Source organism: Boleophthalmus pectinirostris, unplaced genomic scaffold, assembly GCF_026225935.1.
Source record: "Boleophthalmus pectinirostris isolate CB_2022bp ecotype Guang Dong unplaced genomic scaffold, ASM2622593v1 HiC_scaffold_14, whole genome shotgun sequence".
NCBI lineage: Eukaryota > Metazoa > Chordata > Actinopteri > Gobiiformes > Gobiidae > Boleophthalmus > Boleophthalmus pectinirostris.
Genome location: NW_026571047.1, coordinates 30,139,293 through 30,163,075, shown reverse-complemented (window position 1 = coordinate 30,163,075; position 23,783 = coordinate 30,139,293). Strand labels below are relative to the sequence as shown.

General features: G+C 38.8%; 1 protein-coding gene across 1 annotated transcript in view; it reads right to left on the bottom strand.

Moving 5' to 3' along the window:
• Window positions 1-23,783, bottom strand: part of polr3a (polymerase (RNA) III (DNA directed) polypeptide A) — a 224,469-nt gene that overhangs the window by 136,391 nt on the left and 64,295 nt on the right. Inside the window, exons 15-16 of the mRNA XM_055150075.1 lie at window positions 15,944-16,108; window positions 11,391-11,563 (exon numbers count right to left, since the gene is read on the bottom strand). Coding sequence (XP_055006050.1) covers window positions 11,391-11,563; window positions 15,944-16,108 — 338 coding nt within the window. The remainder of the gene's footprint in view (window positions 1-11,390; window positions 11,564-15,943; window positions 16,109-23,783) is intronic.

Sequence of the window (23,783 nt, the reverse complement as noted above, 5' to 3'; positions counted from 1 at the left end):
CCCACGTGTGTCCCGAACCGCAGCAGTATCGTATCCATCTTGCATTTACTCAATAACACGGGCTTTAATTGATTTAAAAGTGTGCATTCTTACTGTGCGTGGGCTCGCCTCTCCGTAGATCTGACCTGTAATTTAACCCTATCGCGTCTCTTGCTGTTTCCGTAGAGCTAAATAAGTTTAACGCCGTACTGTAGAATATTCCAGGTAACACATCCATGGAGAGAACCTGGTGACGGACCCTCCATCAGAGAAGTTCCACTGTGCACTTTTAAACATCTCGGTCCACACTGGCGCTCTGCAGCTCATTGTTAACATCCCTATTTGAGAACTAATTATTTCTCTATGGGTTTTTGCCTGTGTCACTCTAAAATTAACACATTAATCAGGTTGTCAGTGACATCTGCCCACAACTCCCTGTTCACACCATGATCTGTCAGTATTTATTGATTTTAGCACCACTATCCAAAATCCCCACAGAGATATAACGGGAGAGGAAGTAGCATGTAAGACGAGGCTCTGAATAATAAATTGTCTTTGTGTTTTATTAATTGCACAGATCCAAGTTTCCAATATGGCAGAATGAGCCACTTATACAGTTTGACCTACATACCATTTTTCAGCAGATCTTAGGAACCTGAATCTGTGTATCATTCGTTCATTCGTTTTTCAAACTAAAACCAAAAATAAGAAAACGAAAAAACAACTATTTTCTTCATTATCTGTCTCCAAAACCAAAATGAAAAAGTGGATAACAATTTGTTTTTTCAGTTTTTGATTTTGTGTTTAAATGAATAATGGAAAAAACAGATACTGACCGTTTCCCATTTCTGAGACTTAAACTGAGATGTCGGACTTTTGCACCGCATACGGACTGAACCAGGACTGAACCAGGACTGAACCAGGACTGTGAACAGCCAAAATCGGTAATGGAGCAGCAGAAAGAAAGTTTGGAGTGAGTGAGAAACTTGTGACACCAGGAGGATGCACCATGAAACTTTCCTGGAAGCCACTGGATGGATGGACAAAGCCTGAACTTCAGTGACACTGAAACCATCCTGTCAGGATTCAGAAAGGCCGAAGTCTGACGACAGCTACACAGAAGAGGAAGCAGCGCTCTGTTTACCTCCGGAGGTCACGGAGTTGTTGAGAAGTGACACCGAGGATGAAGAATTTAATGGATTTAGTGATTTGGAGTGAGATGGAGAGTTTGTTAAACTTGTTCTGTTCTGTTGTTTATGTTATAGTTTATCTGAAGAACTGTTCATATGTGACGTTAACAGTCTGTTGTTCTCAGTTCTATTGTTATTACCGTATTTTCCGGGCTATTATACGAGCTCTTAAGCCTCAAACCCCATCAAAAAACGACTGCAATCTAGAGCAACCTAAACACGAATCCACTCGGGTGTCCCAGCACAACTTCAGTAAACTACAAAGCCGCACCACCCACAGAACACACAAACACACGCGGAGCAGACAGCGACCGCACAGAGAAACACACCCACAGACACACTCATCACTCCACGCCGACGAGGAACGGAACGGAGGAACGAACCGAAAAAACGAGTGCAATGTGCCGCTTCTAGACACGACTGAACAACTGAGTCACTGCGAACACGCCGACAATCCGTTGGTCCCAGACACACCCTCCCTACACGCCACAACTGAACAAAGCCCAGAGTCACCGTGAACGAACAAACAAACAAAACCACTCACCCATCCAACTGTTGGGTTTCCTTTATAGTCCGGCGCGGTTTATTTGTGAAAAAAGTTTAAAAATAGACCATTAATGACAGTGCGTCTTATAATCCAGAGTGCCTAATAGCCTGGAAAATACGGTACTAGAACTTGACTTTAAGATGAAATGTCGGTTCCTGGTCTCAGATTTTATTAAATTAATTTCCCCCCCAAAAAGTGTGACTTATAGATGTTTTTTTCTTCTTCATTGCACATTTTTTTTTGCTGGTGTGACTTATACTCCACAGCGACTTATAGTCCAAAAAATACGGTACTAATTGCAAGAGAATGTGACGTCACCCATAGTGTTCGGCTCCAGTCAAATGAAGCTCATCGAGGCAATCAGCTAAAGGGTCTGGTTGAGCAGGGAGCGGGTGCTTGGTAACGCCGTCAATAAAACCTGTTACTAACTGTACTGTTACACTCAACGTGACCCCTTGTCCTAATTGAGATTCACAGCCAGCTAAACTCTCTCTTGCATCACTTCCTCCAAGGAACAGGCAGGTGTTGTCTTTGACCAGGATTTAATGCAAAAAAGTGTGAAACTGTAACAAAATACAAAAAAGGTATTCAGAAAGTTGTAAAATCAACAATGTACATCAAAGTTACATTATATAGACAATTAAATGGCCAATGTTAGCTGAGAAGTAATACACACAACTCAAATACCACTACTGGAACTGAAATCTCAAATAATATCTATAAAATGTCACAAACTTCAACAAATGCTACAAATGTACTTGTCAACACTCAATTTTAATGTAAACACTGAGTGCGTATACATGCACATCAGTAACCCGGTTATTAGCCATACCCCGGTTATGTCAGTATTCGTGTTACTGCGTTTACATGCGCACTGAGAAACCGGGACACTCATATCCGCGTGTACATGATCAAATGGAGTATCCCGGTTTCTTGACATAATCTTACAAATGCGCAGGCGCAAAAATTAACTTAAATCAATTTCATAAACCAGGAAAAATACAAACCGTGAGCTCCTTTAGCATAAGAAGCTAAGGAGCTACGAGATCTCCCACAATCCACTGTGCAGATTCTTCATTAAAATCTTCTGCATAAATAAACTCAACTTTACAACATATAAACCATAAACACTATAGACACATCAGCCCGTTTGATCAGATAATTCAGCTCTGATCACATTTGTTTACATTTTACAGAAACGAAACTTAAGACCGTTTGGCTAATTAGCATAAACTGTTAGCGGCGATAAAAACAACTCGCTCCTTGCGCCGCTGATGCGATCAGTTTCTTTTGGACTAAATGACACGACTCTGTGGATTATGTGTGTTATTTCTGTGACAGAAGAGGTGCTGATGATGGTAAGTGTGTTCTGTGCGTGTGTTGTATAGGAGATAGTTCATGTTTTAGCTTTTCAGCGTCACACGAGTGCAGGTCGTACGAGTGCAGATTGTACGTGTGCAGGTTTAGCGCAGCTCTTTATTTTACAGTCATTTCACTCGTTTGGTCACTTTATTTATGTTGGTCAATTTATTTATGTGACTACTGTTGTGGTGAAAAGGCTGGAAAGTGTCTTTTGGACGCATGCGCACTCAACTTTATGTTGCAGTAACCGGGATACTGCGTTTACATGCCACAAGTAACCCGGTTACTATCGGAATAAACCAGCTACAGTAACCCGGTTTCTAATAACCAGGATACTGCCATAACCGGGTTACTGAAACCGGGTTACTGCGTATACATGCACCATGAAGAAACTGGGATACTCAAAAAACCCGATCATAACCGGGTTATTGATGTGCATGTATACGCACTCACTTACTCATATTGCCACTCAAAGGGCTGGAAATGAGAGGATGGTTTCAGATCTAACCGCAAAACACCTCATGGACTGACTGACATTTTCAAGCTAGTAGTTTTACTTCTTGTCACCTACTGGCTAAATATATCACCAAAATCACAACTAGCGCCCCCCAGCAGGCCGGAAGAACACAACACAAAACAGTTCCAATACACTAACCCTAACGGGAGCCAACTGTGGAAAGAAAGTCACCTGATTTGTCTGTTATTAAAGTTCATAATGTGATTCACGCACAAAATACCTAAATAAAAACACCGGGACCATGTAGAGCGAGTTAATGGAAACATTTTAAGACCTAAATGATGAGTCTTGCTGCAGCAGTCAGAGAGAGAGGTGACAGTTTTTCGATACAAAGTGAGTCGGTGGAGCCAGAAGCGTACCCTGAAGCGTGACAAGAATTTAAAATAAGTTATTGAAATTAGCTACAGACAGCTCGCAGTGGCCTCGAAGGGAAAAAAATAAAAAAATCTTTCTTCTTTTTCTGTCTGTTCTTGACCTACATAAATGTCCAATATCTGGGCATCGTGACGTTGCACTCAGGAATTTGAAAGTTCAATTGAATCCATTTGAATAAACTTGAATGAGATGTCTGAATTCTGAGCAGTCACATCTTAGGCAAAGGGCGAGACTGAATATATTACATTTACACATTTATGCAAATTCAGAAGGATGCCCCGTCACTACCAACCACAGACTGCGTAAAGAAGTGGACTAAGGGAATGTGTTTGGGTTTTTTTGCAAACTGGGAGCACTGTGGCATCTATTTCGGGTTAATAAGACCAGGACCTGTCTAGATTAATACCGATTCACCAGGATATGCCCCCGTGTTGTTGTCAAGACCGCATTAAATCGAAACTAAGACTTGTCCGAGACCACAGAGTCCCGAGACCACAACAAGGCCAAGACCAAGACAAGGCCAAGACTTTTAAAGGTTGCACCCAAGACAAGACCGAGACCACAGCCCATCGAGACCAAATCGAGACCATCTTTGTCATTTTTTTTTCTTCTTAATTTGTATTTAAGTTATTTTGGCACATTTATATCAATGTTTTTATAAATCTATCTCCAATTTACCTGATTAATGTCCATTTAGGCTGCAATTAAACACTCTGTGGCCCTTTTTCGGACCCTGATCCACAGTTTGAAAATCCCCTTCTTTGAGATAACTTCTGGCACACTGGAACTTTACAGAAAACGTTGAAGTGTGTCAAAGTGAATCCAAGTATCATTCGTTCATTCGTTTTTCAATATAAAACCAAAAATAAGAAAACCAAAAAACAACTGTTTTCTTCATTATTTGTCTAGAAAAACAAAATGAAAAAACGGATAATGATTCGTTTTTTCAGTTTTCGATTTTGTGTTTAAATAAAGAATGGAAAAAAGGGATAACGGCCGGTTCCCGTTTACGTGACTTCCGTGACTGCGATGCCGGACTTTTGCATCGTTATCTGTTTTTTCATTTTGGTTTTGGAGAGAAATTATGAAGAAAACTGTTGTTTTTTCTTATTTTTGGTTTTATATTGAAAAACGAATGAATGAATGAATGATACACAGATTAAAGTGAATAACATGAGTAGGATTTTTCAACCTGTTTTATCAAATTTCTAACCGGAGTTACATTCTCTTACTGGTTTTACTTGCAGCAGGAGCCCTGGTCCATGATTGGTGGGGCAGGACGATCCACCAATAGTGGTGAGTTGGTCACTTGATTCTGTTTGTGGGCTTATGTGGTTTAATTTGGGGAACTTGTGTTTTGGTTTTGTGTGTGTCCCTTAATTTTACCACTCGTTTTTTGTAAGCCTGCGTGACCCCTTTTGTGGCACAGAACTCTATTCTGTTGTTCTGTTTCTTAGTTTAGGTTGTTTTCTGTATATTTTAGTCTGTTTTGTTAATTTACCTTTTACCTTCCTGTTAATTAAACATTATTTAATTTATTCCATTTTACATCTTGGTTTTATTTTTGTTACTTCCCTCACCCAAACGAGCTGGGTCGTAACACAAACACAGATTTATTTGGAATTTTATTAGACAAACTTCAGCCCACATATCGCAGTAGGCCTGCTCTGTGTTGTAGACCTGCTGTGCCGTCACTCTAGTATTAATTTAGATTAGTTTTTGCATTGCGTTTCTTCTTGCCCTTCAAATCAGTACGAACTAAGGACCGAGCCGATGTGAGCTATAGGAGAGGACCGAGAGCGTGAAAAGGTGAGGAGCGGCGCGCTGACAAGAGGCAGACGGACAGGTAGGAGGTTTTAAAAAGTTTAACACCTGCCCTGTGATGCACGCTGGTACATGAGGGCACACGCTGTTGCGGAAAAGCGACGCACTGGAAGCACCAGTACCCCTCCCTCTAAAACTTTTCTCATCTAAACTACATGATTCATATAGGTCACCTGTTTTGGCTTCAAAATGGCAAATTTCGCCGAAAGCTGAGAGATTTTCATGCCTGGTGAATTGGAGCGAAAATCGATGGAGCCGGACGTGCCCCCATGTTCACTTCATATTTGGAAAGCGGCGGCTCGTGGGTAAGATGTCCATTTATCTATACAGTTTATAGTACGAATTGAAAATAAAAACAGTCTCAAAAGGTTTTCTTAACGAGTAAATAACTATGGTACAGAGAAGGAAGAGTGAATATACAGAATAACAAACATAAATAGAGAGATTGGGAAAAACGTAGGTTACCAACACAATAATGGATTTACAGTTAGATTACAGTTTCTTCCCTTAAAGCTGTAGTGACGTAACTGTCATATCTCGGTTGGACAAAGGAGTTGTTTTGAGATGTCCTACTAACCCACTGCACACCTACATTTGTTCAAGTTACATGAATTTAACACATCAAAGTTACCCAACGTTTCTCTTGTTAACAGCACTTACACGACCTTATGGATTCTGAGTGTCCTAATTATTCACCAGGACTCAAGACTAACTTTTCTGGGGACTGTCCCGAAACACAGATTGAACCATCTCGAATAGATTTCCTTCTGTCCTGATATAGTTAAGGTTACAGTTTAAATTGTGTTTATTAATAATATTAATATTTTAATGTATTTCCAGTGCATTCTGTGAAATATTTTACACATACACATTAGTATTTAACACATTATTATTAGGTTTTTATTAATTCATTTGCCATTTCACCACTTATACTTTAATTTCCTGTATTTTTATAAATGGTGGTCGTATTTACTCATTAATTTGACCGATAGAGCCTTGGTTAAAACTGTTTGATTTGTATGTGACTGCAGCTTTAGTGACACTGAGGGGTTTTATTAGTGCACAGTTGTTGTTTTTTTTTGGAATATTGTTTTCTGGAATTTTAAATTTTTTTTGTGGGTTGAAAAAATGTGTGTCCACACACATGTCGGATCAATAAATATTCACGTCCACACGACAACTGAGCCCTGAGTGAACGATGTAATACAAATGCCACACCTGTATGTGGCGCTGTAAACAGAATACAGCCAGAGCCACTGGACACACAACACTACAAAGAGCTCATGCGCATAAAGTCCTTCCTGCGCGGGCTGCTCTTCTGTTCACATGGCGATGACGGGGTCACAACATCAGCTGCAGTTTGCTTGTCCACACGACAACGCAAAGCTAGTGTTCTCAGATTACTCCACTCTGGAACCTGTTTTCAAAAAACACAGTTTTCACCACCCGAAACGCCAGCTCCATGTGGACAAAAGGCCAAACCAAATAAAAACTTCACAGTTTAAACCAGGGGTGCTCAATACGTTGATCTCGATCTACCAGTTGATCACCAAGGTCATGTGGGTAGATCGCCGTGTTTCGTCTCGGACTCGATCGCGTTTGGACTCGGTCTTGTCTCTCACTCAGGGTCTGACACTCAACAAGTGTGATCATGTTTCATTACGGTCGCTGCTGTTGGTAATAAACTTGTAGCGGGTGCAGGAGCGTGTGGGGCGTCTCAGTGCAGCCTGTGCGCTCATTTGAAACCCGCGGAGACTCTACGGCGCATCACAAACACACACGCTCCCTATGCACGGCTCGTCTGCGACAGCGTGTGCCCTCGTGTACCAGCGTGCGTCACAGGGCAGGTTCAACTTCCTAAACATCCTACCTGTCCATCTGCCTCACGTCAGCACGCCGCCCCTCGCCTTTTCACGCTCTCGCTCCTTCCTGCGTACAGCCAACACAAGCCCCTCCCACAGTGCGGCTGATTAGAAGAGCAAGACCAAACGTGAAGCAAAAACCAGTCTAAATTTGTGTTCCAGTGTTGGCACAAAGCAGGTCTACAGCATAGAGCGGATCTACAGAACAGACCTACTGCCACATTTGGCTGAAGTTTGTCTAACAAAAGTGCACAAATGCATCTGTGTTTGTCACGATGTGCGTTTGGTTTGGTAAACGTGCAGAGGCTGGTAAATATCACTGCAAAACCAGAAAAGAATGAAACTCCAGTTTGGAACTTTAAAAAACAGGTTTAAAAATCTTCCTTCACTTTTTTCACAGTTTTGTGTAAAGTGCCAGAGGAAGTTCTCTTAAAGAAGAGGTTCTCAAACTGTGGGTGAGGGTCCAAAAAAGGGGCACAGAGTGTTTCAGTGCAGTTTGCTTGACTTTGTATTAGGTAGATCATTTATGACTTGGTCATTTTGTAAGTAGCTCACATGATGAAAAAGTGTGAACACCCCTGGCTTAGACTAAAAGACGTTGTCGTGTGGACACCACCTAAAGCTCTTTAAAATGATGATAATAAAGTCTCTAATAGAGAGATAGTAAAGTCTCTAATAGAGAGATAGTAAAGTCTCTAATCGTCTCCACCTCCATTTTTACTGTCTCCAGGACAATGGGACGGTGTCAGCCTCAAACCCTGACTGTGATGAGTTTATAAGCACTTTTCATAACTTTAGAGACCACAACAAATTTTTGTCATCATGCTAGTACTCGCAACTAGCATGCTAGCACACACTTCCAGATTATCGAACAATAAAGAGCTTTATAAATAAATGGAGACAGAACACAGCTGAAATATTTTGACCTCAAGAGCTGCTTATACAATATATTTGTACTGAGGTAAGAACAAATTTGCTCAAATACATACACCCCAAAAAAAAAAATCAAGTCTACAGGCCTTTCAATCAGTATTACTAATTTTACCATCCAAACTTTTTATAATAATTTGCGACACGATCCTGCTTCAGTTCACTGCCAAAGAAATTCATAAATGCATTTACAAGAACGACAAATGAATCGACCTTATTTCACTTCACATATCTCTCTATTATAGTACTGATTTTTTTTTTCTTTCCTTTTTCCATTGAGAATACAAAGCAAAAACTAAATAAAAAATAAATAAATAAAATAAAATAATCAAGAAAAAAATATTTGAACATTTGAGTAGCAGTGGACAGGGATTGTAACCTATGTTCCTTTTAGTTTTTTTTGTTTTTTTTATGTTCAAGTGTTAATAAAGTCTTTCCATGGTTTCCAGCCTTCCTCGTACCTGTCGTATTCCAATCTTTGTGTCAGTGTCAGTCTTTCCATTTATGAAGTGTCTTCGATAATGTTAATTCAGTCTTCCAAATTTGGCAGTTTGTCACTCATCCATTTTTTGGTTATTGCTTTCTTGTTTGCGACCAGCAGAATATTCCACATATATATTTTTTGTTCCTTCAGTGTCATCTGTCCGTTTGCCCAAAAACATAATTTCAAAATTGAATCTTTACTCTAAACGTTTGTCAATGTTTTGTTTAATTTTCTCCCAATATACGCCTGGATCTTTTGCGATGTTTTCACTGAACTTTAACTATTAAACTCTACGTACAGCAATAAAACTTTTCAAGCCTCTGGTAAATTCTACTCTCAGAACAAATTACTTTGAAATTGCTTCTTAAATTCCCCGTTGCAGTTTTCATAAAAGCCAGATTTACTTGTATTTTTTTATTATGATTTGTATCAAGAAAGACCGTGGGTGTCGTAAAAGCAAAACTAACATTATCAACTCTCCAGAACATTTGGAGTGGGAAAGCAGCCACAGTCTCAACGCGGTAATAGTCTCATATTTCACGGCTCTGTCACAGTACAAACCCAAAGAGACCAGTGGTAAAGAAATTGTCCTCCATCTCGTTTTTCAAAATAAATTCGCTGTTATTGCATGAAAATAAACCCGTTCCCCAGATAGTGCCCGGTAAACATCCAAGTTAAAGACTCAAAAATCCCATTGGGTTGCTTTAATTTAAAAATAAAAGCTTGTATTTATGTCGCGCTTTACGTTTGTGTGGTGCTGTATTTCCCGGCGTGTTTCCATGGTGATGTTATTGCCTTGGGTGTTCCACAATATAGCCTATGTTCAATTTTTTTTTTTCCAATTATGGTTTTCAAAGGTGTTTTCACTCTTAAAATGAACACTTGAAAAACACGCAATCTTACCGAGATCTGAATTTCGGCCCTGGAATTGCCAATCTTTACCGAACTATTTTACTCTTCATGACATCGCGAGGTAGAGCAGAACATTTCGAGCTTTGGAGATGGAGACAGACTAAAGCCGTGCTCAAACCGAACACGTCTGGAACTAAAAAGGCGAATGATTTACATGTTAACCCCATGTAAAGGCGGTAAAGCATTTTGAGCGGCATGAATAGGCAAAATGAGTGGCACGAATTTATGAAACTGGCTTTGATGTGCGAATTCCAAAGAGGAAGGTGCTCTCAAAACTCACTAAAGTTGAAAATGTTTAACTTTCTGTGAATATTCGCGTCACATCAACCAATCAGGGGCCATGTTCTGATAGTGACGTATAAAGCTGAGACAGACGTGAACTTTGAGTCAACATGGAGGAGACACTGTTGCCGTGGGAAAACAACTGATATTATACGACACCAGAACGAGCCAGAACAGAGACCAGAATAAGCTCCATAGAGCAGGACCTACACCAGACTCTGTCCCCCTCTCCTTTATTCTGGTCCCAGTCTCAGTCCTGGTCCCGCCAGTCCCAGTCTAGTTCCGGGCTCAGACCTGGTCTGCGATGCCAGACTAAAACCAGACTAAACCAGGTCCAGGACCAGACCGGGACTAAGACCAAGACTGAGACTGAGTCCAGACCAGGACTGAGTCCAAGACCGGGACTGAGTCCAAGACCAGGACTGAGTCCAAGACCAGGACTGAGTCCAAGACCGGAACTGAGAGCAGGACTGAGACCGGGACCAGACCGTGACTGAGACCAGGACCGAAGTCAAGACTAGGGCCGAGATCGGGACCAGGACCAGGACCAAGAACAGGACCAGATCAGGGCCTGATCAGGACTGAGACCAGGACTGAGACTGGGACCAGATCAGAACTGAAAACAGTTTAGTCCTGGTTTTAGGCCTGGTTCAGGCCTGGTTCAGGCCTGGTTCAGGCCTGGTTCAGTCCGTATGTGGCGCAAAAGTCCAGCATCGGAGTTTAAGTCACGAAAACGTCCATTATTTAAACACAAAACTGAAAACTGAAACTTGGTTTTGGAGACAAATAATGAAGAAAATTGTTGTTTTTTCATTTTGTTATTTTTGGTTTTATATTGAAAAACGAATGAACGAACGATACACGAATTAGGATCATGGTTTATGTAGTTTGCTGTTTTTTTAACTATTGCTGCGCCAAAACTATTCATTTAAATGAAGAGACTTGTAATTCGATATATTGTGTTGCTCCACGATATTATTTTGAGACCTTTAACGCGAACTTATGTATTTTTGCGACTTGTTGTATTCTTTTGATGCTAAGGATCCCCCTCGAAAATGAGGTGACTCACCTCAAGGGGCTTTTCCTTAATAAAAATAAACGTACTTTAACGTGCCCCATGTTTTACCTCTAGCGTCTCCTCGGCGGTGCATCCTGGCTGTTGCTGCAGTTTTCCGGTGTGCAGAGCTTCTATGTACTCGTCACATTTGGTGTATCCGTCGTCCAGCAGGTCCTGTTTGGCCTTGAGCAGCCCCTGACCCGGAGTCACATCCCCAATCCCGATGGAGAAGCCTCTGTTCGCTGTGAAATACAAACAGCGGTCAGCTTTGATAAAACATGACATTTTCTGTAAGGAGTTCAAACAACTTTTATTAGATTCTGAGACCAAAGATATGCCAGAAGTGCAGGGAACTCTGGGGTAACTTAAAGGTTTTATGTTACATAAAATGGACTGTTGTGAGCTTTAAGTCATGTTGTAATCTTGTTTCCTTATCAAAAACAGACCTGGAGTTGTGTTCAGGTGTAGTCAAGTCAAAAATGAAAGATACTGACTCTGTACTACGACTGGATGATACACATAAACAATTTATAACCAGCCTCTTCCCCAGACAGTGCACAGCGAACATTCAAGTTAAGTTCAAGTGTTGTACCTGATTTTTTAAATGTGAAAAAAGAAGTAGTTCCAGGGTTACCACTCTATTTCACTGACAAAATTTCAAAACTTTTCCATGACTTTTTCATGACATGAAGTGATTCTCCATGGCTTTACAGCACCTACATGTGCAGAATAGATCAGACTTTTAGGACTAAATATGAAATGTTAACTCTTTCCACTCACCTTATGGTTTGGTTTTATAGTTTTTTAACATTCAAAATACTGTCAGTGCATTTAGTGTCGTCTCTTTTAAACAAAAGGACGTTCGGAGATGTTCAGAAATAATCACAATAGTGTAATGAGAACTTAACAGAACGTTGTAGTTGCGTGAAAGAAATACTAAAATTAAATGACTTTTCAAGGCCTGGAAAATAACATTGTCGATTTCTATGACTTTTCCAGGATTTCCATGATCGTGGTCGTGATTTTCAGTGGTCCAAAGTTTTTCCTCACTCACCTGATGCTTGCAGAGCATCCTAAATATTAAAGTTCATAAGCACTTTTCACAACTTTCATAAACCAGAGTGAAGCTTTGTCATTACAGTAATGGTGGGTGAATAATTACATTTTTTTAATTATTATTTTTTTATTTCCTACGAGGACGACTCAAATATACATTGAGTAATAATGTGTTTAATGCAGCTTTGCGCACATTTGTTTACATTTTACAGAAACAAAACTTAAAACTACATGGCTCATTTGCCTAAACTATAAGAAAAAAACAGCTCACTCCTTGTGCTGCTGATGTGGTTCAGCTTCTGTCAGACTAAAGGACACGACTCTGTGAGGCTCCTGACAACAGTAGCCCTAATGCTTCAACAATCCATCAAGCGATGCGGCTTCATAGTTTACCAAAGTCGTACTAAAACATTTTGAGCGCTGTGTACCACATAAAATCGGTTCAAGGTCAGTAAGCACAACCAGAATTAATACATAAGGCGCACTTTCGATTTTGAGAAATTCAAGGATTTGAAGTGCACCTTATAGTCCAAAAAATACGGAATATTATATTTATATTATTATATCATATTTTCTGAACTATACATATATATATATCTTGTTTCCTCATCAAAAATATCCCTGACATTTGTTTTGTTTCATTCACACACCCTCGTTCTAGTCAAAAACAGAAAACACTCTGCTCCACCTTGTGATGTCATGCGGTAATACAGGAAGTGCTCCACTGTGTTTTTAAACCTCATACACCATCACGTGAACGATTTCAGCCGTGGAATTGCCAATTTCTGCTGAACAAAAGGTAAAAGTTAGCTGATAACTTCAAAACCACAGCTTCATGACATCACAAGGTGGAACAGAGCATTCGGAGCTGTGAAGATGTAGACAAACACTAAAGGATCACTCAAACATGTGTGAATGAAACAAAACACAACTCCGAGTTTTTTTGAGGAGGTAACAACATTCAACACTCTAAAAGTCTGTGTTGTTGTGTTAAGAAAACAACACTGAGAAACATTTGATAAAAGACGTCGTAAAACTAAAACTATTCAGGAAAGGTCCACAGGGTCTTATAAATGTGAATTTTCTTCCAGCAGGAATACTTATGAAGGAAAAGGATTGCATGAGGGTCCTCTGAGGTGAGCTTGTGCAGAGTAATAGCCTTGACCAGGTTAAATTGCCAGACTTCAAATGCACTCACGAAAGCAGCGTCTGCCCAATGCTCACTGATAGAAAAATGTACAGTGCCCAGATTTCATTAGTGTGGGGAAAAAAGCTAAAAAAAGCTACAGAAAAGAGAAGAAAAATGGGTACAATGTCAATTTTGGTAAATATTTGTCATAAAACACAGGGTATTTGATCACTGTGTTTTGAAAATGCTATATTTGTCAAAAAAAGAAACGTATTAACATGTTTTATGTGAGTCTCCTTTCCCTTTGCTCTCCGTGTTGACTCACTCCCCCTTCAGAGCGGCATCAAAACACAATCTACATTCATCCCGCTAATGAAATGACTGTACATTGCATCAGGTTTGTGAAGTTGTAGTTAGAGCTGCTCGATTATGGAAAAAATCATTATCACGAATATTTTGGTCAATATTGAAATCATGATTATTCAAACGATTATTTTTTAGTTGCACGATGTTTTTATTCAGCATTTTTCACACAAAAAAAACGCTTTGTTGTTGATAATTTATGCAAAACTTTCAAACTGAAAATAAATATAGGCTACAAATATTGAACCATAGAACAGTTTTGCGATGTATAAAACATAAAATGAATAAAATTTGAACATGAAATAAGACACAGAAAAATATAAATGTATCCAAAATAAACTATATATCCAACTGTTCTACAATCTCTATATTTAAAAAGTGATATAAATATACTTTTATATAAAAAAATATGTCAAAATAAACATTGTTAAGCTTTAAATCGTTTCAACTCGATTATATGAGTTTGGAGATCGTTTGACACACAAATCTAAATCGCAATCAAAATTAAATTTATCGCCCAGCCTTAGTTGTTGTGTACATTTTTGTGTCATGTTTTCGCATATTTACGTAGAATTGTCGTGTGGGAACATGGGTGGCGTAGGTTCGTGGGCGGAGCTTTGTACAGAATCTTACAGCTAAATGTAAGAAGGTTTGAATAGGGTCTGGGAGAGATCGCTAAATCACTCAAACATGCATGGATGACTCTAAAACCTCTTTAGATATGCATTTGATGAGGGAACCACATTATAACATGTTTGTGAGGTCGTGCAATTGATCAAATTTTTATCTCAAATCGATTTGTGTGTTAAACGATCTCCAAACTCATAATCGAGTTAAAACGATTTAAAGCCTAACAAAGATTATTTTAGGATATTTTTTATATAAATAAGTATATTTATTTTATTTTTTAAATATAGAGATTGTAGAACAGCTGGATATATAGTTTATTTTGGATACATTTATGTTTTTCTGCCTTATTTCATGTTCAAAGTAATTTTATTCATTTTATGTTTTATACATCAATACAACAAACATCATAAAAGTGCACTGAGGTTCATATTTGTAGAATGTTTTTTTTTTTTTTTTTTTTTTTTCAATTTGAAAGTTTTGCGTAAATGATCAATAACAAAGGTTTTTTTTTTTGAGAGAGAGAAATGCTGAATAAATGCATTGTGTAACCAAAAAAATAATGGTTTGAATTGTGAAATCGTGATTTCAGTATTGACCAAAATAATCGTGATAAAGATTTTTTCCAGAATCGAGCAGCCGATTGGGATGAGCCGATGGGAGAAAGCTAAAAAAAAGGGTCCGTCACCTGCTTGTTTCTATGGATACATCATTGCTCTGCCTGGAATGTTCCACAGTGTGACATTAAACAGCTCTACTTTACATTTTATAGCTTTAATAGCTCAAAAATACCTAGAAAAACTGAAATTCTGACTGTGAGAGGGGGTCGCCTCTCCACAGATCTGACCTGTATCTTGGTTTAGTTTGTTCTCCATGAAGATAGAAATGTTTAATGCCATACTGTGAAACATTCCAGACAAAGCAACAACATCAACATGGAGAAAAGTTTTAAAGTAACAATCAGTGTTGATGTTTTGTCTGGAAAAGGGGGCAGATAACATAAGATTTCTCTTCTTTCTGCTCCTTTTCATTCGTTTCTTGTATGTTTAATGTTTTTTATACTTCATGAATGAAAAAAATAAACAAATAATACAAAAAATAAATTTTAAAAATCATTTGACGGACCCTCTACGTGAAAAGTTACAAAATGCACCTTCAAATTAGACCGAAGAAATTCATTGTGGTTCAGGGTTGGGTAATATGTCACGTTATGATAATAAAACCAAAAAACCTGTTACAGAATGCGCTCACAATTATATTTTTATCATCATACCTTCCAGCCTTATTTCAGTGTGCTCCCTTTCTTTCAAAACAGAAACCATTCCAAGTTTCCTCTGGCAAGGACTGTACATCTGCTTAACAAACCCTAGACTCAAAACCTCATAAAATATATATATGTAATCATAAATATTTAATTAAATAAATTTGAAAATACAGTCGCACGTACACAGAAATACGGGAGCGAGGCGTGCGAGGCGGGACATGGCGTTGGCGGCTTCCAGCTGGCCCCAATCTCTCAGGAGGATGTAGAAGATGTTGTTTTTGGAGCCAGATCCCAGAGTTCCTTTGTCCAGACTCCCACACATCAGCTCACTGTTATGGATCACCACGACTGAGAAGAAGCACAGGGACAAATAAAAAACACATATTATGTATTCTTACGGGTTTAATTCACTTTTAAAGATCCCATATTACAGGATTTTCTGAGCTGTGTTTGTTGTTTTCGCATCACAAACAGACCTGGAGCTGTGTTTTGTTTCATTCGCACATGTTTAACACACACACCCTGCAGATTTAGTTCTTCTTTCAAACAAAAAACACTTTGTTCCACCCTGTGATGTCATGTCCATTGTGTTTTTAAACTCCATGCACTTTCACTACAAGCATTTGGATGATTTCAGGCCTGGAATTGCCAATCTCTACTGAACTAAAGGTAAAAAGGGGCTGCTAACATGAAAACTACCGCTTCATGACATCACAAGGTGGACCAGAGTATTGTGAGCTTTGGAAATGCAGACAAACTAACAAGTCAGGATTACTCAAACATGCGTGATTGAAACAAAACAAAATTCCAGGTTTGTTTTTGAGGAGATAAAGGATTTCTATCTAACGTGGCTCTAAGCTCACAAGAGCCAATTTTGTGTAATACCGGACCATTTAAAGACACTTTTGGTCACCTTTGGATAAGTATTTCAAATTTTCTCATTTAAAATAAACACTACATTTGGATAACACACTTTAACAGAGCCATGTGTTTGTTGTGAACACAATTTGACCACACAGTGAGTCCGGTGATGGTTCATGGACTTAAAAACTGCTCAATAGTAATCTGAATTCTCATCTGTGACGCAACAATCCAGGCAAAATGTGAACAGTGTTTTTGAGTGTTCAGAGAAGACGACATTTGATTACAATGGATTAAAATTTTACATTTTCTCACAGTTTAAACATTGATTTAAGAAAAAGAAAAGGTGTTGCCTGTCAATTGTATCGATTAAAGCATAACTACTGTGTATATTAGACGAGCACTGGTCCTTGTTTACGGAATAGTTGTAGGTAAGAGTTACGTAGGGCTGGGAGATATGACCATTAGGGACGGGCATTTGATGAAATTTTCTTAATCGATCGTCGGAAGAATTAACGATCGATTATCGATTAATCATTAACGTTTTTATATTAAAATGATCATCATTATTATTACTATCTGCACTACTAATCTGCATAAATAAATTCAACGTTACGACATATAAACTGTAACGACTCTAGAGCCACATCAGCCCGTTTGACATTATAATGTTAATTCAGTTTTGCGCAACTCTCACAGAAACGAAACTTAAAACCGCATCGCTAATTTGCATAAAATAAGCAAAGGTAAAAAAACAGCTCTTGTGTCGCCGATGCGGTTCAACTTCTGTTGGATTAAAAGACATGACTCAGGTGAATACAGGTTAGTGTGACCAGATTTGCGTTTGTCAAAACCAGGACACCGTACGGGGGGAGGGAGGTGGGGACTCGTCATCCACATTGCGCGACTCTCACCTGGTAAAACTTTTTCCCACTGGACACTGAAACACTGTGCACATGGCCTCCCGCTTGTCCCGACCGGAACGGAAAGCGTGGAATTTCTTGTGCAAGTCATCGTTGCACATCATTCGCATTTGCACTTCAGTACGTTGCAGACTGACCGACTGTGTTTGCTCGCTCCTTCTGATGCAGAGACACATGTACGGACCCGTTTGGTCAGGCTACGCACAGCAACCTACATTCGGTTTGTCCATTAAAATTAACTTAATCGATGAAATTCTTAATGATCAATTATTCGATTAATCGACTAATCATGCCCATCCCTAATGACCATCATGGATATTTATACAACAGTAACAATAACTTCGCAAGTAAGATAGTCAGAAGTATGCTTGTTTCATAATAATTCTTGATTTCACAATTCTTCAGCATCTTGAGTATTAAAATCTAGGGATATCCAAATTTCTCTGTACGATATTTTCACGATTTTTATACATCTCACGGTAGGATATTTATTGCGATATTTTGTAGAGGCAAACAAAATTATTATTAAATATACTACTTTTTCCTTTAAAAAATACCTTGACAAAACTTTGGATTTGTCAGAAACTAAAAGGTTAAGATCTAAAAGTGCTTAATAAGTTATTTCATCGTGTAAACTGGACTGAAACAGAGCAAAGGATCATGGTCTATGTAGTTCCCTCTGTTTCTTTTAGCTCATGCTGCACCATAACGACAAATTTAAGCAAAGAGAATTGAGATTATATAAATTGTGACGGTCCACGATATTACTCAGACACTTTTGATGATATCACGATATTTCAGTTATTGTTACATCCCTAAAAACCTGTATAAATCGGATTAATTTGCTCAAATGCCCAGCTCTACCTCCATGTATCTACTCCCCATGTTGAAGCAGGAACTCAAAGAACAAACTGTACCAAAATTGTCTATGTAAGACTTTTAGCAAACCTTATATGATTATGTTAACTACAAAACTAAATCTAACATAAGTGCAATCTGTCATGTGGACTTTAACAGACAAGAGCTTTAATAGCATCACAAGCAATTAACACTTTGCTTTACGTGTAAGAGTATGACTAAGAGAGGATACTTGAAAAGGTGAAAATTGAGTTTAAGAACATATGGAGATTGACAAGGGAAATGCTTAAAAAAGTATTAATTTAATCTGTGTAATTTAATGTATAGTTAATTTGTTTTTCAAAATAAAACCAAAAATAAGAAAATAAAAAAAACAACTATTTTCTTGATTATTTGTCTCCAAAACCAAAATGAAAAAGCGAATAACGTCCATTTTTTCAGTTTTCGTGTTTAAATGATTAATGGAAAAAATCAATAACGGCTGTTTCCTGTTTCTGTAATTTAAACTGCGAAACTTTTGCGCCGCATACGGACTGAACCAGGACTGAACCAGGACTGAACAAAGACTAGAACAGGAATAAAACGGGACTAAAAGAGGACTAAACCAGGACTAAACCTGGACTAAACCTGGACTGAGTGTCGGGACGGAGGTGCGCCCACGTAGACTGTCGGGTGATCAGGACTGAGATCGGGACAAGACCAGGATTGAGACCGGATCCAGACCAGGAGTGAGATCGGAACGGAGACCAGGACTGTTTAGTTTTAGTTTAGTCCCGGTGCAGCCCTGGTTTAGACCTAGTTTAAACCAAGTTTTGTCCTGTTTTAGTCTTGTTTTAGTCCTGGTTTAGACGTATGTGGCACAAACGTCCGGCATCGCAGTTTAAGTCACGTAAACGATAAACAGTCGTTATCCGTTTTTTCCATTTTTCATTTAAACACAAAATCGAAAACTGAAAAAACTAATCATTATCTATTTTTTAATTTTGGTTTTGGAGACAAATAATGAAGAAAATAGTTGTTTTTTCGTTTTCTTATTTTTGGTTTTATTTTGAAAAACGAATGAACGAATGATACACGGACTGAAATCAAATGTGTGGAAACCAAAGGCTGTAAATGCTATACAAATAACAAAATATGTATAAATGTATAACCAGCTAACACTGTAGTTTAGACCTGAAATTGTTCTTGATTCTTGTAGTTTAGGAGTTCATTTCAGTTTTCTCACAAGTGTTAAAAGGTCTTATATTACACAAAATTGACCCTTTTGAGTTTTTAGTCTTAATGCTGCTATATCCTCCAAAACAGACCCGGAGTTGTGTTTTGTTTCCTTCACACATGTTTGAGAAATGCTTTAGTATTAGTCTGTCTACATCACAGGTGTCAAACATGCGGCCCGGGGGCCAGATTCGGCCCTCCAAGACCTTTAATCTGGCCCTCGGCTGATTTTCTACTCAAATATTTTAATTCTATTTTTTATTAAAATATTGGTAATTTTCTGTGGTGTTGATCACAGCAGCGTCTCCAGCGTCTCTGTACGTGGCCCCTCCCACCAGAGCAGCACAAATGAAGACTTGTCTCTTTCCAAAAGCTCTTAAAGGACGATCGTTTTGACTGTTGACCGTGACACCCTCATCAGAAAAATGTCAAACATGAGACAAGTGGAGCCGAGTGCATGATTTTACAACAAAAATTTACTTATTCCTATTTCTACAAGTTAATTGTAAACAAGTTCATGTTCAAACTTTGTGTTGAAATTGTATTTTTCTTAAAGTTTCAGGTTGTTCATAATACTATAATATTTTGTAAAAGAAAGAGTTCATCAATTAAAAAAGATTTCTGTAATAGATTTGTGTTTCTCTGCACAAATATTTGAACTTATTGTTATTTTTGGGGTTTATATGACATGAGTTTTCTGATCCAGCCCCTTTGGGATCAAAGTCGGTTGGATATGGCCCCCGGACCAAAATGAGTTTGACACTCCTGGTCTACATCTTCCAAGTTCAAAATACTCGGTTCCCCTTTGTGATGTCATGAAGCAGTAGTTTTCAAGTTAACAGCTCCTTTTACATTTAGTTCAGCTGAAACTGGCAATTCTAAACAGGCTGAAATTATCCAAATGACTCAAGTGAAGCCGTATTTAAAAAACACAGTGGAGCAGTTACTTTATTTCCACATGCAGGGTTCCCACGCTTTTTCACTGACAAAATTTCTAAACTTTTCCATGACTTTTTCATGACCTAAAGTGAATTTTCCATGACTTTACGGCACCTACATGTGTAGAATTGATTAGACTTTTAGGGCTAAATATGAAATGTTTCCACTCACCTTATGGTTTGGGATTATAGTTTTTTAACATTCAAAATCCTGTCAGTGCATTTATTGTCGTCTCTTTTAAACGAAAGGTGCTTAACAGAACGCTGTAGTTGAGTGAAATAAATCCTAAAATCCCATGACTTTTTCAAAACTTTCATTGAATTTACAAATGTGTGAATGAAACAAAACAACTCCTTAAGATTAAGAACTCACTCAGAACTAAAAGATATGAGTTTTTGAGTTATATCTTTATCGTCGCGGAATAAAACGAGACGAGTAATGGTCTTGGTAATTAGCGCTGAGCCGGAGATGTGAGATGCGTATGACTAATAGACGCCATTTTTGAAGGTGAAAAATGAATCCACGAGGTGTTTTATCGTCCATTAAAAACGAAAAATACTTCATGAGACAACTGAGAAAAGATTTACTGAGGTGATAAAATACAAAATGATGTTAACGCAGAATGAGGAGTTATTTTTAAAATGTCTGAAAACTTCTATTTGGAGGAGGGAACTAAATTTGTAACTTGTGTGGACAAAGATCATCGATTAAAATTGCACCGTGTAACTTTCCTGTTGGAGAGTCTGTCACCTTCTTGTCTCCATGGAGGTATTACCGTTTTGCCTTGATTATTCCACAATATGGAAATAAACTCAGTAATCACAAGAGAGGCAGGTTAATGATCAGATCTATGGAGAAGCGAGCCTGCACAAGGTAAGAATTCATGTTTTTCAAGGTATTTTTGACCTATTAAACACCTGTAACTGAACAAATGCGGGGGAGATTTAAACCTTTCTATCTTCATGGAGGTCAAACCAGACCAAGTTACAGGTCAGATCTATGGAAAGGCGACCCCCACTCACAATCAGAATGCCTGTTTTTCTACCGTATTTTCTGGACTGTTGAGCGCACTTTAATATAAGCCGCATCAACTAAATTAAAAAATTGTAGGTATATAGGCCGCATCTGAATATAAGCCGCAGGTGCCCACGTCTTCAAGAACGTTTTCAAGTTCGGGTCGTCTGCTTTTATCCCCTCTGAAAGTTTTTGTCGTCTTTTTGCGTTGAGTCAGTTCGTCACGCTGCTGTCGCCAAAATCTCACCATCGACTCACTGATGTCGAGGTTTCCTTCTTCTACATACACATCAATCGCCTTTAACTTGAAAGCTGCATCATGTGTATTTCTTCGTGTGTTTTCCATGAGGAGGGTGTGTGTATGAAGCGCAAAATAACAGTTCAAAACACAATCAATCCCCCGTCTCTCCCCGCGCTCTACTGCACATGTCTCCTGCAGAAAGAGCCTCTGAAATCTGCTGAAATCCTCCAAGACACTGACATGATACAGACAGGACAGACTCTCTTGGGGGAGGGACTAGTTCTATCAGTCAGGTATGAGTGGATGTCCATCTACTGAAGTTTGAGACGTTTCTTCTCGTCATTTACGCAGACAGGTAAGACATATCCCCCTCACTAACGTTCATTTAGCGTCATACCTTGTTTTATCAAACTGTTTTAGTGCTGACAATATCGCGAGCTAGTGTAGCACACACAGGGGCGTTTTCTACACTCAGGCTGCATTGTATCTGCTGTGTTGCCAAACCATAGACCGTAAATATGAACAAACAATGTGCCAAACAAAGAATCCTGTCCATATATTCGCCGCTTCATTTTATTGTGCCGCAGGGTTCAAAATGTGAGAAAAAAACTTGCGGCTTATAGTCCGGAATTTACGGTAGGTATTTTTGAGCTATAAAACCACTGTAATGTAAAGTCGATTTGTTTAATGTCACACTGTGGAACATTCCAGGCAGCGCAATGACATCTCCATAGCAACAAGCAGGTGACGGACCCCGAACCAGAACAGTTACGCAATGCAGCTTTAAAGTTTTTCTTATAAAACTTCGATATCTACAAAAAGCTGTACATTTTTACAGTCTCAAAACCTATTTATAATGCAGCAGAGGGGTTGAGTGCCCTGATTTTTCACGGTGGACAATTGAAAATAATTGGACAGAAAGCCTGGACTTTACCCCGTCTCATTCCCTCCTCGGGTCCCCCGGTGGCTTCGGTCTCCGTGGACATAATAGGCAGGTCTTTCACACTGGGGTAATCACTAGTGCCAAAAGCTACATTAGCGTGTGCGAGAGAATAGAATTACGACGGACGTTTTATTATCCCGGCTCAGAGGTGGAGGCCCCGGAGCGTGAACTTTTGACAGAACCAAGTCACGAAAATAATTATTACATCCCAGACCAATCAGAGGAACAGTCAGTTTAACCATTTTCACGGTAATGTAATGGCCATGCGGTTTTTGCAGAGTTGTGCTAAAATAAATATGGACAGATGAGGCAGCGGCGGAGAGTGTGAGTCGATATAAACACATAAACATGAGTTGCTGTTGTTGTTTTGTTTCATTCACACGTTTAACACACAAACCCTGCATATTTAAGCGGAGTTTTTCTCTCAAATAGAAAACACTCTGATCCACCTTGTGATGTCATTAGGGCTGGATATCATTAAGAAGTTGCCGATACAATACATGCCTCGATACAGTGCACTTACAATTTGATACGGTTCAATAAAAAATAAATACTAAATCATGTCTGTGATACCAAAGGCTTTGTTAAACCACTTCTTGTACGAAGTTAATATGAAAAACAGCCATTTTAATCATCAAAACAGTGAAAAGTTTCCTCTGAACAAGCAACAAAACTGCCGCCAAGTGCCTCCGCTCAATTTCATTTCTCTCCAGCGACTAGGTCAGGAATCGGAATACACTGGACGCTATTCAAGAACCCCGGACGTTGGGGTGGTTAGAAAAGTTAATTAAAAAAAATTTACGTTTTGGACATTTGATTTTTCACACTAAGGTCAGCCCAAATACTACACTTTCAAATCAACACAGTCTGATCCCCCCACACATCCTGGATCTTTATTCTTTGCTCTTAGTTAATTTTATAATGTTTTATAGAAATATCGGATCAGGACTCGGTATCGGTAGATACTCAAAATCAAAGGACTCGGACTCTGATTCGAGGGCAAAAAAATGTGATCGGGACATCCCTAAC